Here is a 19,142-nt window from a genome sequence, read left to right on the forward strand (position 1 = left end):
AACTAACAAAAAAACACAGTAACAATATTATCACAATATATATGTAAAGTAGCGACAAAAATGAACTGTCAGTGAAATTAAGCAACAGCAAGATAAGGGTGGAGTGTGTGTGTCTGCGTGTAATTCTTTGTTACACATCGTAATTAAAAAAAATCCCAAAAGTAGCGAGGAAACTTTTTTGGGTGTTGTAGCTTGCATCTATCATCTCCTCAGACATGATTTGCGCTTTAAAAAAAAAAAAATCCTTACTTACTTTTGTGCATTGCCTTTACACTGCTTGGCATTACCTGCACCCAAATGGACTTGAAGCACTTTGTTACTCTTACTGATCTTGCTTCCTATTGTCTAGATCTTTGTTTGTGTTCTTGTTCTCGTATGTACGTCGCTTTGGATAAAAGCCGGTGCGAAAGACCCACTACTATCCCCTGCTATGAACCAAATAGGAACACTGCATGACTGTATGCTTATTTTTAGCACAATATCAATTTTCATTTCTCATTAAAACAGTTATCAAAACACATACAGTAAATGAAGGCTCATTTGTTTCACTGCATGTGATCACTTATGTCTTTAGTGATTTGTAGACCAGTAGCAGTATTTCAAACTCTATACTGTGACTGACAGGGAATCAGTGTAAAGACCTCAGAACCAGAGTAATGTGATCCACTTTATTCGTCTTAGTGAGGACTAGCAGCCATGTTCTGAATCAGCTGCAGCTGTCTGATTGATTTTTTGGGAGACCTTTAGAGAAACTGTTACTGTAATCAGGACACAAGATAAATGAAAAGACAAGTTTTCCAGGTCCTGCTGACACGCAAGTCTCTTAATCCAAGTAATAGTCAAACGTTGAGTTCAAGCTATCATGGTTGTGCATTGTAAGAAGGCTTCTTTACCCATAAACTTAAAATTATTATCCAATCCCCCCTTTTTTCAGTTGGTAATTAAAATTTGGTAACACATTATCTTGGTGCACACAAGACCCCGCGGAAATTTGCCCACAAAAAGGACAGACCGTTTAGGATACTCTGTTTTTAAAGGGCCCAAAGAAAAGGACTGAGGGACACATACATAATGATTGCTGTGTTTCATAAAATCCAGAGACCACGTTGTACTATTGTAGCTTTTACATAGATGATGTGGAGGTGTAACAGTGGAGAAAGTGTCTGTTTTTCTACACATGAATAAAGCTGTTACTATGATCAACTTTTCTGTGACTTAACAGAAGGCCTTAGACAAATCCGTTAAATTATATAGCTGAAAATCAGAATGATACAACTGATTTAAAAGAAGGTTCTGCAGGGTTTAATCACGATGTTAATAGTCCCAGTGTTGATCAAGAGTTGTGGGGCATACAATATACATTTTTTGCTCTGACTGACATGAGAATGAGAAAGTAACAAAACAGATTTAATTTGTGGTTGAACTGAGCACTTCTGATGCCAGTCAATCATCGTGTAGGTGCTTTGTATTGATTGTATTGTGGTAGTGAAATCTTAGTGGGCTTAATTCTTTGTACAGCTGTTCAATATGTGCTTGCAGTGAGGGCTTATGGCAGCAAATGTGATTAGACTATTAATGTTTTTTGCCGAAGCTTTTTTATGTGAATGACAATTAAATAGCTGAGATGGAAATGTTCCTGGTTTAGGTTATAAAGAATGGTATTCTGTTGAATTAAATCTACTTTGATCTCCTCTTCCTCAAGGTATCTGATGCAGTATGGGAAACACGCCCTGGACATGCTCGCCAGCAGCCAAGACAGTCTTCGTCATGTCTGGCTGGAACAGTTGTTCTCCTCTGCTGCTGATTCGGACAGACTTGAAGACTTTGAGGAAGGGATCCGCTTGCAGTCAGCCATTAAGTTAATACAGACTGTGAACCCTGGAGTTAGCAGCAGCAAAGTAGGGCACAGGTTTAAAGAGCTTCAAAGAGTTAGGGAGAAAATGTGTGGGCTTACTTTAGAAAATGCATCTGGAGTTAAAGAACAAGGCGAAAACAAACGAGTCACAGGAAGAAACGAGCGTGTCACCAAGCAGGAGTTTGTTGAGGTATTCCACGACTTTTGCACACGTCCGGAGATCTACTTTCTCTTGGTGCAGTTCTCCAGCAACAAGGAGTTCCTGGACACCAAAGACCTGATGAGGTTCCTCGAAGCTGAGCAGGGGATGGCCCAAGTGGGTAACACAAGATGATTATTAGCAGAAAATCAATCACTATTGATATTACAAAGCTCAAACAGAGACAGACTCATTGGTGTAACTGACTGAGCCAAGAAAGTGGAACAGAAAAGAGACAGAAGGGCTGACGGACATGGAGATGTTCAGACAGCAGCAAATAAACCAAGATAAAACCTATAACAGATAGAGAACTGTGACTTATATTACATAAAACATCTTATTAATAGAAATATAAGTATTAATAATAATAATTAGACTAGCGGTGGAGGCCAAGCACCCCTATGTCTGCAGCAACAGTTCACAGGAACCTAAAACACGAGAGCACAACAATTCTGGGCTTGTTGTATCAAGCAGTCTGAGCCTAGGGTACGGTCCAAGGCAAACTTAGACCAGCCCTAACTGCAGCTTTATTAAAATGGGAAGTTCTAAGCTTATTTCTAAAAGTAGAAAGGGTGTCTGCATCTCTGGCACATGGGCCAGGAAAATTATAGGCTCTACCTCCCATGTTACTTTTAGAGAGCACAGATACCAGCAGGGGGGATTTTAAAGAGCCAGTGCAGAGAAGTTGAAAAGCAAGAAATATAGTCTCTCTTCTCAGCTCTCCTTAGTATGTATGCTGCAGCATTTTGGACAAGCCTCAGTGACTTTAGAGACTAATTATGGCAGCCTAATAATAGATAAAACAAGTCAGGCATCCATTGACAAGTTAATCCAAGCCATCCAGTTGTCTGTTATTAGACTCCAGTTGCCCAAATAGTCCTTCATCTGTAAATTCTCTTATCTCACTGTGTCCCTCAGGTGAGTGAGGAGACAAGCCTGATGCTCATCCAGTCTCACGAGCCATCGGAGGAGGGCCGGCAGCAGGGATACCTGTCGCTGGATGGCTTCACCAGCTACCTCACTTCAGCAGAGTGCAACCTCTTCGACAGGGAGCATGACACAGTGTGCCAAGACATGACCCAGCCTTTGTCCCACTACTATATCAACTCCTCGCATAACACCTACCTCATCGAGGACCAATTTCGAGGGCCCTCTGACATCTCTGGCTACATCCGAGCCCTCAGGATGGGTTGTCGATGTGTTGAGGTGGATGTCTGGGACGGCCCTGATCAGGAGCCTGTTGTGTGTATCGGACAAACACTCTCCCCACCTCTTATCCTGCGTTGCGTGCTAGAAGCAATTGAAAAGTTTGCATTTGTGGCATCGGATTATCCATTAATTGTATGTATTGAGAACCACTGTTCGCCTCAACAACAGAGAGTAATGTGGCAAAATCTCATAAGGATATTTGGGGAGAGTTTATACACAGATTACCCAGACAAAGGGGCGTCATACCTACCATCACCACATGACTTACGGCATCGAATTTTGCTGAAAGGTAAAAAGTTGGGGCTTGGCCCTGATGGACAGGATGGTGAGGTAAGTGAAGAGGATGAAGGAGCAGAGATGTGTCAAAGGATGAAAGCAGCGAACAGTGTTGGATCTGCTCCAGGAGTTAATGAGAAGGAGGTGGTGCAGAAAAGCAATCCTTCAACACCAACCACTCAGTCTCATCCCGTTTATCAACCTCCCAAACGTTTCCAACTCTTGAAGGAGCTCTCTGAATTAGTAACTCTTTGCCGTTCAATAAGCTTCATTGACTTTGAAACATCATCCAAATGCCAAAAACCTTGGGAACTGTGTTCCTTTCATGAGTCTCAGGCTGTGCGTCTCGCTGGCGAGAGCCCTGGTGACTTTGTCAATCACAACAAGCACTTCCTGTCACGAGTGCACCCCAGCCCCATGCGTATTGACTCAAGTAACATGAACCCTCAGGACCTGTGGAAATGTGGTTGCCAGATTGTGTCTATGAATTTTCAGACCGCAGGACTCATGATGGACCTGAACACAGCCTGGTTCAGACAGAATGGGAACTGCGGTTACATCCTGCGGCCAGCCATCATGCGGCAGGAGGTGTCGTATTTCAGCGCCGACACCAGGGACACGGTGCCTGGTGTGGCTCCACAGCTGCTCCATGTGAAGGTGCGGTGGAATAATGAGTGTACCTTGAGAAATGTGTGTCATGATTATTTTCTATAAAACTACCAACAGGGGATAACAGCTTCTGTATTCATATTCTCCTCAGGTGATCAGTGGCCAAAACTTGCCCAAGCCGAGGGGTTCGGGGGCCAAAGGAGATGTGGTTGACCCCTACGTGTATGTTGAGATCCATGGCATCCCTGCTGACTGCACAGAGCGCCGCACCAGGACTGTGACCCAGAATGGAGACAACCCAATCTTTGATGAAAGTTTTGAGTTCCAGATCAACTTACCTGAGCTGGCCATGGTTCGCTTTGTGGTGCTGGATGATGACTATATTGGGGATGAGTTCATAGGTCTGTGTCATGGGTCAGAGATAGTACTGTCAGTGGAATCCAACACATAGTTTAATAGTAGAGTTTGTTTTTGAAGACTGTATTTGGCTGTTAAATGTTCATCTCCCTTTTCAATGCTTTTAAACTAAACAGGATCTCCTTCTACCACAGGTCAGTACACCATCCCTCTGGAGTGTCTTCAACCAGGATTCAGACATATACCCCTTCAGTCTCTGACAGGAGAGGATCTTAACCATGCCAAGCTGTTTGTTCATGTGGCTCTAACCAATCGGAGAGGAGGGGGAAAACCACACAAAAGGGGTCTGTCAGTGCGCAAGGCCCGCAAGGGGAGGGACTACCCAGCTCTGAGAGACCTGGGAGTCAGGGCTGTTGACGAGGTTTTCAAGATGGCTGCTCCTCTGCTGAGGGAAGCAACAGACCTGAAGGAAAACATGCAGGTGAGCAAGTCTAAGGATGTTATTTCTAACATTTTTTTAAAATAAATTATTTAATTGAAAAAAAAAGCAACAAAAGAATAAATGAAAAGTAATGAAAATCATTTTTGTTGCACCCAGAAATTGTTTGCTTTGTTTTGTTGATAATAAGTTAAAAGAGATGAACAGGAATGTTTTATTTTTCTCCAACAATATTTAATTTAACGAAGATGATTCATCATGCAAATGATAAAAAGGAGGAATAAAAGCCACAAGTAATGAATTTTCTGCTTTTTTGCAAAGCTGATCTAACCTTTATGAGCAATGGCAGCAATTTGTTCTGTTGGCGGCTGCGTCAGCCTGGAGCCATTAAACAATAATTATATGTTCAGTCAGTGTGCTGAGACTGTTGGCATGCACATGTCTTGATTTTTCCACTTAAGCCTTAACAACTACAACAGCACAATTGCAGGAGAGAACAGCAGGAGAGCAAATCAATAGAAGAAGGAAAAGATGAATAGCTCCTTCACAGTGGCAGTCTTTGATCACCTTTGTGTTTGTGTGTGACTGAGTGGGGAAGAAATTTCTCACAGTTTTGTTTATTTGTTATAAGTTTTTCAATCAGTGTATGCTGTTTGCTGATCAGGGCTAGGATATTAAAAGAAGACTAAGACTGAGTCAGACTTTTCTGTGTCACATTTATCTTACATCCTCCATGTTTCAACAGAACTCAGTCGTAGTGTTCAGGGAGCTGTGTGGGGTGTCGGCGACAGCTAACCTCATGCAGTGCGTACTGGCTCTGGGCTCCACGGTGTCAGGACCAGATGGGGTGCCGTTACTACTCTTCGACCTCCGGGACCACTACCCAAGCCTGGAACCCCAGGGACCCCTACCAGACGTCCTTCGCCGGGTTGTCTCCACCTATGAAATGGTGAGGAAGGAAGGGAGCTGACAGTTTATGTACTTATGGTATTTATGAAATTCATTTAAAGGAAGGAAAGACCAAACAAAAGCAGCGCAGATCACAAACACCCCACCCAGCTCCTGTCTACTTGAATAAACAATACAACCCCCTGCCCCGGACAAAAGTTTCATTTTTAGCCAAGATTTTCACAAACACAAGCTGAGCCCTCATCAGTATGAGGCAGACAACATTCCCATTTGTCCTGGCTGCAGAAAGGCTCATAAAAAGTAGGGTGACAGATTAACCTTGGTCTTAATGCTCTGCGTGTCTCCACTTAAACAAGCTGTAAACTTCCAGTGTCCTAGAGGAAAGCTCTTGGATTAATTTATGTAATGGTCCTTAAATAAATCTAGCGGTCAAGGAAAACTCCCCTCCCTTAACAAGTGCAAAGAGAGAAAGTGCAAGACAGGAGAAAGGTGACTTAGAAGTAAAGTGGTCTGTTAAGTCAACTTAGTAATCAGCGAAGTGGAATGAATCAGTATGTGTGTGCTGCATGTTAAGATTGCTTGGATGAGTTCATAACATAAGCTCTATTCACACATGCAGAACATGCCTGAAAACTTAAAACTTTTTGTGGGGTCTGCTGCATGTGGGAAATCTAACAGCTTATGTTTTTACTCAAACTCTAGCCAAACTTACTCCTTCCAGCCTTCCCTAATTTTTACATGAAGTCAGGAGGAGCTGATGTGAAAACACAACAGCAAATGTTCAGTAAAATTCACCACAAGTCTGGGGCTAAGGGGACGATTTTATTTCACGCAACTTGTGAAAACCTGACACGGCAGAGCGACATGTACGGGGATAAATTAAAACATCTAAGGTTAAAGAAGGAGAATTATTTTCAAGAACAGAACAGCAAAGATCTCTGCACCTCTGTCATTTTACATGCAGCATTGATATAAATGCTACAACCTCAAAGCGTCTGTCTCTGTTGCTTCGTCTTCTATCATGTTGTGCATATTACACTGTGGCTTTGCAAGGTACTCCTGCTATCATGTCCTCTTTCCTGAGACTCATTCCCACACTCCTAACCTGCCCACTACCCCCTTATCTGATGGGGAAGACTTCAGGCTGTGAGGGACACGTGCAAACACACAACTTTGGGAACATTTTGAAGGGAAGAGCTCTTGTACATTTCAAGGAAATTTCAGGAGTGTGTAAGTGAAAAACAGATTATATAAAAAAGATGCACCACCAGGGCGCAGATTTAGCCCAATGGTTAAGAAACATGCCCATAGTTAGATTCCAGCATGTGGCCCCTTTCCTGCATGTCATCACCCCCAATCTCTCTGTCCTTTCCTCTCTAAAAAAGCCCCCAAAATATAACTTAAGAAAAAGATGGACCACCATGGACCGAGAAGTAAAGCCAACTAATTTTGGGTTCCCTCTCCACACAGCGCTGCATTCACAGAGCTGTCAGTTGTGGTGTGTTATACCTATTTGTATTGTATCAAATAACCAAAATAGACTATGAATAGTCTGCTCCTCCGCTTCGAAAGGAGTCAGCTGAGGTGGTTCGGGCATCTGATAAGGATGCCTCCCGGATGCCTCCCTTTAGAGGTGTTCCGGGCACGTCCAACTGGGAGAAGGCCCCAGGGTAGACCCAGAACGCGGTGGAGGGATTATATCTCCCGCCTGGTCTGGGATCGCCTCGGGATTCCCCAGGAAGAGCTGGAAAGTGTTGCTGGGGAGAGGGATGTCTGGGCCGGTTTGCTTGGACTGCTACCCCGCGACCCGACCCCGGATAAGCGGAAGAAAATGGATGGATGGATGGACTATGAATAAAAATGAATATTGTGATGTAAATCAGCATCTTGAGAGCTAACATCGGTGATAGAAATCATATTTGAGATATTTAATTGACGTGTTTATGTTTTAAAGTTTGACCCATATGCCATCTGTTGACATGAAGGATGTTATGACCTATGATGCAGCCACTCAGTAGGGGGAGCTGTTTTGGCTTCTTGTTTGGGTAGCAGTTATGTCGTCTATCTGTCTATACAGTGCCTCACCACCTCTTATTATTCCCTCTGGATGTGGTGTGACTGTGGCTGGCCTCTATAAGTGTTTTCCATACAGCTGTGCTCCTGGCTTGGTGGAGTGGCGGCCTGTTTTCTGTTGTTGCAGTAAACAACATTACACCCCCTGTTTCTGCCATCTGTCTGGCTTCTGCAATACTTTTAAAATTGATATTTGCTCAAAGTGCTCTTCTTCATGTTTCATATTAGATATTCCCCAGGAGTCTCTTGGTTGGGATGATGGACAGTCAGTATGAATTGCCAATTTAGAAATACTGCCCAGCGAGCAGTATATGTGCATTGTGAGTGAGGGCAAGCAGCAGAAGCAAGCTGCAGTGAAGATAAATGGATCTGTTTCTGGCTTTATTAAGTTATGATAAAGGTTTCCGTGTAAAAGCCGTGACACTTTAATTTAACTACGGTTGTTTGTCACTGCTATGCAACCAGTGGACCTGTGACTGTCTTTTTGTGTGTCCGCGTGAGTAAAAACATGCGTGTGTGTAGACTTCCATTTCCAGCCAGGCATATCAGGGTTGAAAAAACCCATTCTCGTGCTGAATACCATTAGCATAGATTTGAATGTTGTTCAGCTAAATGGATTCCACACCTCAACCCTGATGCGAGCAGGGAGAGGCAAAAAAACAGGCACAGGAAATGGGGATAAATGTGTGTGTTTGCATGTGCGTGTGTGTATGTGTGTTCTGTAGAATTGGATCCGGTCAAAGTGCTGTAGTGTAGTTAATCCCTTATTTGTCAAACAGCATTTTTTTTTCCACAGAGGGGTCACGTCCCAGCAGGGTTTGTTGTGAGAGGAGGAGCAGAATTAATCAGACAGAAGCTATGTCATTTCTTTGTGTTTTGTGTGAATGTTACTTTTGTAGGGATGTTAAATGAGTCCCTGTAGGTGCCTCCCCATGGACACCAATGTTCATGTCTGCTCTTCATTTTGTAGTTGTCTTGCTGAAAATTGTGAACTCTGTCGTCAATTACCATCATTTTATTGAATGCTAACATAAGCAAACATTACCATAGTGTTTTATTTCATAGTAATAATCTCCCTGGTGACTTACACCAATTTGTTCTCACCCTTTAATGTTTACTATACGCTGTTCTTTAACAGCAGACCATAAAACAGACTGTATAGGTGATTAACAATCTGATTTATGCACTTAAAACAAGTTAGCCAAATGAGATAATGGTTCATCATGCCCTTTATGTGTTCGTACGTGTGTGACGGTGTGTGTGTTGAATTCTAATAGATGTCTCCCTGTGTGCAGATGGTCCAGGCAAGCCGAGCAGTGATCGAGCTGTCCGATGGAATCTACGACAGGATCCTGCATGTGCAAACAATGGGTGTGTAGCTTTGTTTTTTTATGCCTGTGTGTCAGTGTGTGAACGTGACACTGGTATGTGAAGCGTGCGCTTTAATGTGCGTGTTATGAGTAGAAAGCAAGCAGTGCTTGTGTTCCTCGTCCACTCATGACAACTCCCACACAGCCTCTTTAACGGTGCGGGTATCCACTCGGCTGTGGCAGCTTTTGTGATTAACCTAACGGCCTTATTTTTCTTTCCCTTCCTTTTTGTCCTCAGACTCTCTCTCCTTTCATTCCCTCTAGTCACTTCTTGAAACCATTTTACTGTCCTTTTCTTTTTCGTTCATTTTCTGCCCTGATATGCTTTCTCATCTTGTGTCCTTCATTCTATCCCTTCTTGTCCTTTCTTGTCTTTCTATGCTCTCTCCTTTTCTTACCCTATATTTTCAATGTATCATCTTTTCTCCTCTTGTCTTTTTATTTCATGTTTTCTTGCCTGGTTTTCACTATGTTCCCCTATTTTTCATCTTTCCTTTCTGTTCCTTTCCTTGACCTATTATCTTCTCTCTTGTTTCCGTCATTCTCTGTATTTCACTCTCTTTTCTTCGTGTTCTTCTCTCTACTTTGTGTCCCATTCTTTCCTTTTGCTCTCTTCATGTCTTCACTCCCCCCTCCCTGTATACTTCTTTATTTACTCTTATTCCCATTCTTTTCCTTTTCTTGTTTCATCATTGCTCGCTTGTATCTTTCCTTTCATTGCCCTTTTCTCTGTGCACACCATTTCCTTTTTGTCCCTCTGTTTTTATATTCTTGTAGCATCTCTTCTTGCCTTTCCTTCCCCCTCCTCTCCTCTTCTTGTATCCATTTTCCTTTCTACTTATCTCATTTCCATGTCTTTCCTCTAATGCCCTTTCCTTCAAGCCCCTGTCCTCTCATCACCCACCATATTTTCTCTGTCCTGTCCTCTCTGCACACATCAAATGCCTCGCAGAAGGTTATGTGAGATTTTGACTGGCTCAGTTTATCTGTATGTTGTGGACGAACTGATTTTAAATTGGCACACCTCCCGTCATCGATCACCCTTAAGCAAAGGGCATCACATCTGACCAGCCGATATTATTTCTGTGATCTTTGGCAAAGGTTTGTTTACACAGCAGAGCCCCGAGGGTCATCTGACATTAGTCAGCCAAATTGTCGTCACAGTGGCAGTAAACAGACACACACACACACCAACACACACATACCCTCCATCAACCTGATTCAGTCTACAGCTGTCACCCTTGAGACACTATGATTGACGTTTTGAAGTGTTAACCAGCGAGCTTGAGCAAAAAAATAAACATTCACTTCATCTATGACTCTCTAGGTGCAGGATTTGAAAAAGCTGCAGTTACACTGGTCATATGTTTTAAAAAGTGGCTCTTGAGACATTTATCTAAGCATCTCTGGGTTTTATTGGAGTTTTTATTGGAGTTTTGTAGACAGTCTTCAGATGTTTCTCTATCACCCTTGAGAGAAGTGTGAATAGAAAAGAGGAAATGAAGGGGGAATGGAGATGAACCTGAAGTGAGGTGATATTTCAGGAGGAAGATGATTAGTCAGTTGGGCCCATTGAGCAGACACGGGAGTGTTTGACAGAGATGAATGTTGTTTACAAATTTGCAGTCAGCTCCTCTTTTCTCCCAGACAACCCATCCCATCTTTGATTAAACTTATTCAAGGTTTTTTTTCTTCAAACACAGCTTTTCTTGTTGATCTGTCACATATTCACCTGTTTCAGGCTCCATTCCCTGTTAAAATACTGTTTCACCACAATATTCTTTGTCACATATCTTCAATTTCACATGTGCTCACATGCAGTAAATATGTACAAAAAAAAAAGTGAAAGTGAGATGTTCAGCCTTGTGCTGCTGGCCCAATGCCAACACTTTCACCTGATAAAGAGCAGCCGCAGGGCCCAAGGCCTGATCTCATGAACAAAGCTCTTCCTCTGTGTACAAAATAGAGATGCCGATCAGGTGATCCCAAGGCGGAGGTCCTCCTCTCGGTTTTGGAAGGGGGAGGGCAGCCAAGAGGCATAAGCAGGTCACTGGGAGGGAGCCGTGGGATGACCGGTGGCAGAGATGAATGTCTGCAAGTTACATCAGAGCAGAGAGATGAAGCACAGAGGGAGAAGAAAACCGTGGGAAGATGAATGGCGGAGATAGATAGCTGGAGGCAGCGCTGTGAGGAAGACAAGAACACCGGGGGAGAAGAGAGAAGGGAGAGAGGATGCATTTCTGTGTGAGGTTTTGTTGAGGGGTTAAAGGGCTGCCTCACTTTCAAACACCTATCAGTTCTACCTGTGGTTTAATTTTAAAATAAAGCAAAACAACTCAACAGAGGGCTGAAAACCAGTGTGATGCTTCCGTCTCTGGTCGAGAGTTTCATGTCTTGAACCACACCCAAACGGGTAAGGCCCAGCGGACTGGCACAGTCGGGTCAATTTTCTAACCAATTAGTGTTCGTCTCACAACAATATATGCCTCTGGGAACAAAGGCCAACTTCTCAGTAGTTCTGGTGTAGCCAGGGGTTTGGGATAGAAAAATTAAGCAAGAGTCTCTCAGCACGACACGTAGAAGCAGCTGTGTTCAGATCTAAACAAACAAGGTGAACAAAGTGAAACCGCCCCTTTAGATATGTCTGTGAAAGAAAGACCATTACTTCTTGGTACTGAAGCAGGAGCATCTATCGGTTTCTTGGGAGTCTCAGTTTATTGTAAACATGCCTCACTCTAGCTTACTTAAGTGCTATGAGGCTGAAAAAAAATTACAATTTTTTTGTGATTTAATTGCAATTAACGTCTCCTAAGTTTACAAAAGAATCACAAAGATCATCATCGGTAGCATATAACAAAATAAGAGCATTTCCCAAACTAAAATATGGGAACATTTTTATGTAGAATCGGTCCACAGAGTTTACTTTGGATTACATTACACCAGGGTATAGCTACATTTCTCTAGAAATGTCCTAGGAAAAACCATGGGAGGTTTGCAAAATCAAGATGATTTTTCATTTTCGTTTTTATTGTATAGTTTAAAAGAAATGTTGTTAGGTCTTTGTCGGAAAAGCATTATGATATACAGTGTTCCTTCAAACATACAGTTAGGATGGTCGGTTGAAAAAAACCCAAGATGATAGAGAAACATATTGGAGGCATCCAAAGCTTGATCCGTAAGGCAACTGGACTGGTAGAAATTCTTGAAGACGTTTCACCTCTCCTCCGAAAGGCTTCTTCAGTTCGGTCGTTAGTCTAGTTCCTGACAGACTGTCTGACTGTCAGGAACTAGACTAATGACCCTACTTAAGACCCTTTGTGACTCCTGGACCCACCCACGACTTTTAGTGGCTTATATCTTCGAGCTCTTCCCCAGTCTGGTCAGAACTGAAGAAGCCTTTCGGAAGAGAGAGGTGAATCACTTCACGAATTTCTACCAGTCCAGTTGCCTTACGGATCAAGCTTTGGATTACCATGACCTGGATGACTGAGAACCTTCACTGACATATTGGATGCATGAACAGTCTCTGAATGGTTTGATGAGTAAGAAAATGAATCATACTCTGCAGTCATGAAATCTTAGTTCTTATAAATAAATAAATGTTGTCGTTCTCCACCAACATAACAAAACTTCAAATTCTGTAAGTCAGTACCTTTATAAAAGTTTTCCTCTCCTCTTATCAAGTTAAGTGATATACGGACTGCATAAAAAGGAGCACTGAAGCAGTTTTAATGGTCTGCTGTGGCCTCCTAAAGACTTTATGTTGTTAATCAGAATCAGAATCAGAAAGAACTTTAATTACAATGTATCTCAAGAATACAAGGAATTTGAATCTGGTATTTTCGCGTACTCCCTGTGATCTGAGAATTCATCATTCACCAACTTTTTGGGACTTCCAAATTTGCCAGTAGTTAGTGAAAACACACTTCCTGCCTAGACTATCTTCTCTGTGCCATGCATTATTAACAGTTTGACTATCAACGTGAGAAGTAAGAATATAGTTGGGGTTTAAAGATGTGGTTAATTGTAACACTTTTATATAGTTAATTCTCCTCCTATTCCCCTCCTCTCTCCTTGATCCTCTATCCTCCAAGCGGCATTGAGAGATTTGGGAGACTCCTTAACATTTCAAGTCTGTAACTACTTCCGAACCGGAAGGGCCAAGGATATATCACTCAAGAGCCTTGCAGTATGTGAGTCATGTCTTAGCCATACCTTTTGCTCAGACCAAGAAGTGCCATTACCTGCAGCCAGGTAACTAAAAGACAGAAATAATGATTAGTAACAGACGTGTATATAAACGTACAGTGTGAAAACAGATGCACTTAATGTAATCAGTGCAAGATTAAATGAAAAACAGACTAATACTAATTGTAATTTGAAGAGTTCATTTGAAAAACATATTTCCTTTTAATACGTTTTTTTTTATAAAGTTACATTTTTAAGATACAGCTAATTAGTAATGTCATTTTGACTTAGTAAAAGCCACCCAAGTTAAATTGATTGATAAGACCTGAAGCTAGTAATAGAAAAAATATGTTTTTTGAAACATTTAAAAAAAAATTTAAAGTGAGTTATCTGTTTTTGCAAATGAACTCTTCATTTGTAAATTGTGTGATTGATTTCAAATTTAAACAGGTGTTATTGGGAAGCTAGTGGTTTTGGTGGGAAAACTTATGAGGGGAGAGTAGCTGGAGGTGATATAGCCATTGTGTGGCCTTTGCAATCACGTAGGATGACTATCTCTGGGAAATGGAAAAAGATTGTTGTATATTATTTTTGATTGTGTTCAGCTTCTTTTGTTCTCCAGGCAGATTGTTATTTTGTGTTTGGCTAACACCCACTGAAACACCAGTGGACTGTACACCTTGATCTACAAAGAGAAACCACAACACCTTAGATACAAAAATCAAGGCCACATGCATTACTGTATTAAAGTGAATCGTTTATTTAAAGGGATAATTCGAAATTAAGGTAGTCATCTTTTTGTCAGCATTTTATTATTTTGGTGTACTGGCCCTTTAAGAACCTCAGCAGTGCAGCTTCTTTAGCCTTTGACTTGTGTGGCAGTGAGGAACAGAGCTGTATAGATTTTACACTTCATAAAACATTTCTATATGCAGTGTATACATTGTTATCTCCTCTCATCATGCATCCTCACAGGTCACATAGAGGACAGGAAGTGAAGGTTGTTCACTTCCGGTTACATCTGGTTTGCAACCCCCTGAAGGTTATTGTGGCCTGTGGGTCAGGACCCTGTTTCTGTGTCTGCACACTGTCCCAGGATTGGCTCGGAAATAATGTTCTCTCCAACGGCTTCGCTTGGTTTCACAGGGAAATAGACACACACACACACAGACACACACACAGACACACAGACACACACACTTTGGCACGTAGCCTTTGAGTTGCCTAGCAACCGCCTGCTAAAGGTTATTATTCAGGCAACTTCTGTAGGTGTGTGAGTGTGGAGCAGTGACAACGTATGTGTGTGCAGGTGTGTGTCTGTGTTTGCAACCGGTTTGTGAGTGAGAGGGATTATGGGTAAGGAATTGGTAAATTATACTCACATCCAATCTGTTTACTCTGTGTGTGTGTGGGTGTTTGTGCATGTGTAAGTGAGTAGCAGTGTGTGTGTGTGTGTGTGTGTGTTTGTGTGGTCCACAGCTTGGCATGGCTAACGTCTGGGCTCTCGATGGCTCGCAGCAATGTGTGCCCCATGTTAACCCACTTCCGGGTTTCCATGGTAACAGTGGGACAGTAGCCCAGGGCGGTCAGAGGAAGCCAGACACACAACACAACTCGGTGCACACACTGGAAGTCGCCATCGGCCTCACTTCTATAACGCTGACTCTCTTTTTCTCTTTTCGTGTTTGCCTTTATCCATCACTCACATTTTTCATTCACCTCCTTTTTTACACGCTCAGTATCTTTCCTCCTCTCTTTAATGCTTAAAGTTTGCTTAATTTGGCAAAGTTAGAAGACTTGCTGCCTAAGTGTGACTCCAGTCTGAATTTCAATAAGCAGGGATTAATTAGAAGTGGATAACAACATTTAGTGTGGGCGGAAACGTAGAAAGACCTTGGCGATAAGAGCCCTTGATGTGAGCAGCTTCATTAAGCGTAGGCCTGGTTGAAGACAGGAGATACGACACAATCCCCCAGAGTCTGGAGTCCGCTTGTGATGGAGTAAAGCCTGCAGGCGGATGATACAAACTCTCAGACCAAAGCATCATGGCTCTTTTTCCCTATCTTCGAGTTTAAACAGTACAAATGTTTGGTCAGAAGTCAGATTTGGATGCATGTTTGAGCGGCACTTGTTTTGATCTTTATTACATTTTTCAATGTTGTGTAGTTTGTGTGTCGGTGGTGATGGTTGTGTGCTGTGTGTGGGCTTTAATACCTGAAAGAGACCAGTAAGCTCAAAGCAGTAACTGATGAGTTCACAGAATCAAAATCATCCCTGTGTCCCCGGTTAATTACAGCTACAGTGCTGTTACGCTGACTGTATAACATAATCCATTAAGTGATGACAGTAGCTTTATTTGAAATGAGAAGAGAGAGCTGGTCACACCTTCAGAAATTACATTTCCTGCAATCTTGTGAAAGACCAACTCACAACTCAAGATAATAAAGAAATTGGCTTACTGGGGACAAGGTCAGTGGGTAGGGGGATGCTATTGCTAAGTCACAGTGTCAGTAGGTTGACATGTGTTTTACTTGAAACAATGAAAGAAGTAAATACAGCCACTGTATGTTAACAGGGAGTAGTAATACTTCATTTCAATCATGAAGATGTTCCACAGCATGCTCATTTGCTGAAAAGTGTCTTTCTAAATGTAATGCATGTTTACTTTAAAAAAAAATCTGCATTTGTATCCACTTTCCTAACCCTACCCCTTACCCTGAGTGAATAATGGAAATAGTGTCATTAAATCCGCTAAATGAAAGTCGAAGTTGCATTTGGATCTCAAGAGATTGACTGGGATGAGAGTCAGCACCTCTAAGTCCGAGGCCATGGTTCTCTGCCAGAAAACGGTGGATTGCCCTCTTTGGGTGGGGAGTGAGTCTTCTCCCCAAGTGAGGGACTTCAAATATCTCAGGGTCTTATTCAGGAGTAAGGGTAAAATGGATCATGAGATTGACAGGTGGATTGGTGCTGCATCAGCATTGTGAAGAAGAGGGAGTTGAGTTGAAAGGCGAAACTTTCTATTTACCAGTCAATCTACGTTTTGTACATTTGGGCAGAGTGGGAAACAGGGAGAACATTTCAAAAACCTCTAACATGGGCTGAAGATATGGCCATGGGGGCTCAGGTGGAGAATTATAGCCATTATTACCACCTCTAAATGAACTGCCTGATCTGAGTGAAATTTGCTCTGTGTTTGTTCCACGTTCAACTGTGGAGCAAACACAGAGCAAAAGTAGTGAGTAACTAGAGCACTGATAGAAATGCAGTGGAGTAAAAAGTACAATAATTGTCTTCTGAATGGAGTGGAGTAAAAGTAATAAGTTCCCCTTAAAAATAATACTCTAGTCAAGTGCAGATACTCAAAAAATGTACTGAAGTACAGTACTCAAATAGATTTACTTTGTTACTATCCACCACTGGTCACGAGCTTTGGTTAGTGACCAAAAGAAGAGGTCACGGATACAAGCGACCAAACTGAGTTTCCTCCTATGGTTGGCTGGGCTCAGCCTTGGAGATAGAGTCAGGAGCTTGGACATCCTGAGGGAGCTAGGAGCATCAGAAAGAGTCAGCTGAGGTGGTTCAGGCACGCAATAAGAATACCTCCTGGACGCCTCCCTTTTGAGGTGTTCCTGGCGCGCCCACTTGGGAGGAGGCCTTGGAACAGACCCAGAGCTTGCTGAAGGGGTTACATATCCAATCTGTCCTGGGAACACCTCAGGATCCCCCAGGAGTAGCTGGAAAATGTTGCTGGGGAGAGGGATGTCTGGGTCGACTTGCTCATACTGCTGCCCCCACGACCTGATCTTGAATAGGCAGATGAAAATGGATGGATGGATGGATCTATCTCAAGAGATCAGTATGTCAAAGAGGATTAGATGAAGCCAAGCAGACAGTATCAGCTAGCTGTCACTCAAAGCAGCAGTGTTATGCATTATTTAATGCCTTTATATGATAAAAAAACATCTCAGATATATCAACAATAACACTGATAGAGTTTTTATGTGTAAAGAAACAGGCTATAGCCACAAAGACTGCATTTCTTGCAAGGCTATAAACACTATTGCACTTGTTCATGCTCTGAATTTTTCTTTTCAAGTTATATCTTCGAGGCTTTTATGCCTTTATTTAGAGAGGATAGGAGAGTGGACCCACTTGAGAGCTAAAGCCTCTGTGCATGTGGCGCACCTCTTCATTAGAACAAACCGGCACCCATATGCTCTAAATTGTAATATGGTGCTCCATGGGGATTGACTCGCTCTTGCTTCCAGCATCAAGTGGCCATTTAGGGAACTGTAGTAACTCTGCATTTCCAAGCTGGCTTAGAAGGGTAGCTCTTTTTATTAAGTGTAAGGTATTGGTCAATAGTGAGTGTAACACCTGCAAGCTATTTGCTGGTCAGTGCACACCCTTTATTAAGACTGGCTTGTATACAATAGACCTGAGCAGCTGATCAGTGCCCTGCAGGCAGAGGAACACAAGTTGCATCCAAGAGTGCAAAACACAGTGACTTTCTGATGCCAAGTAAAGCATGAAGAGTTTTCTACTTCTAAGTCTGTGATTTATGTGGGATAGACTCACTTATATTGGTGTTTGGGTCTTGAAGTTCTCTGAATTTTGTGGTACATGTGGCTCCTCCTGCCTCAGCGTGTAGCCTAGCATCTCCTGTGGGTAATACATTTACTATTGACAAGTGCCTCAAACAACCCTGTTTAAAAAAAAAAACTATCCCTCTAATTTAACAGCTGCAACGGTTGTAACTTGAGCTAGAAGAGCTTCATTCAATCATCAAGCGGTGGCAAACGTGGGGAATAAACATGGAAGTAATGGTAAACTATAACAGTTTTGTGTTTCAGTTTTTGACAGTTAGTAGTGTACACACACACACACACACACACACACACACACACACACACACACACACACACACACACACACACACACACACACACACACACACACACACACACACACACACACACACACACACAGGGGTTTGTTGTTTTGTCTGCTGACATTTTTTGTCTTTCAAGAGAGAAGATAATCTTAGATAATCTCATTCTCCAAATCTGTTTATCATAATCTTTAATTAAAAAGCCCTTTCAGAGTCCATATTACAAAGTGCTTCACATAGACAGCAACGTGAAGCAGATGAGTCTAAAAATATCAGGTTTCAAAAATGAAAAAAAAAACTTCATGGGGAGAAGCATGCATACGTCAAAAGGGGGGTTGTAAAGTTTTGGTATCAATTTTGACTGGAACAATATCCTCTGATCGACCTTGCTTCTGTGTGTGTTTTGTCTCTAGCCATGGAGTTTCATGAGAAGTTACAGAGTCTGGCAGCAAAGGAGGGGCTTAAGGGTCGTAAGGTCAGCCGAGCTCTGGAGAGTTTCAGCTGGAACATCACCATCCTTAAGGTCAGCAGCATGCGTGCGCACGCGCACGCACACGCACACGCGCGCACACACACACACACACACACACGCACACGCGCGCACACACACACACACACACACACACACACACACAAACACACACACACACACACACACACACACACACACACACACACACACACACACACACACACACACACACACACACACACACACACACACACAGCCTTCAGGATAGACTGTTGGAGACTGTTTTAGCCCC

General features: G+C 42.5%; 1 protein-coding gene across 1 annotated transcript in view; it reads left to right on the top strand.

The window, feature by feature from the left end:
* Window positions 1–19,142, top strand: part of LOC117828442 (inactive phospholipase C-like protein 2) — a 36,351-nt gene that overhangs the window by 15,911 nt on the left and 1,298 nt on the right. The window contains exons 5-11 of the mRNA XM_034705587.1: window positions 1,703–2,171; window positions 2,973–4,196; window positions 4,300–4,549; window positions 4,700–4,986; window positions 5,690–5,893; window positions 9,222–9,297; window positions 18,792–18,901. Of these exons, the coding sequence (XP_034561478.1) occupies window positions 1,703–2,171; window positions 2,973–4,196; window positions 4,300–4,549; window positions 4,700–4,986; window positions 5,690–5,893; window positions 9,222–9,297; window positions 18,792–18,901 (2,620 nt within the window). The remainder of the gene's footprint in view (window positions 1–1,702; window positions 2,172–2,972; window positions 4,197–4,299; window positions 4,550–4,699; window positions 4,987–5,689; window positions 5,894–9,221; window positions 9,298–18,791; window positions 18,902–19,142) is intronic.

The sequence above is a fragment of the Notolabrus celidotus genome, chromosome 16 (genome assembly GCF_009762535.1).
Source record: "Notolabrus celidotus isolate fNotCel1 chromosome 16, fNotCel1.pri, whole genome shotgun sequence".
NCBI classification, from domain to species: domain Eukaryota; kingdom Metazoa; phylum Chordata; class Actinopteri; order Labriformes; family Labridae; genus Notolabrus; species Notolabrus celidotus.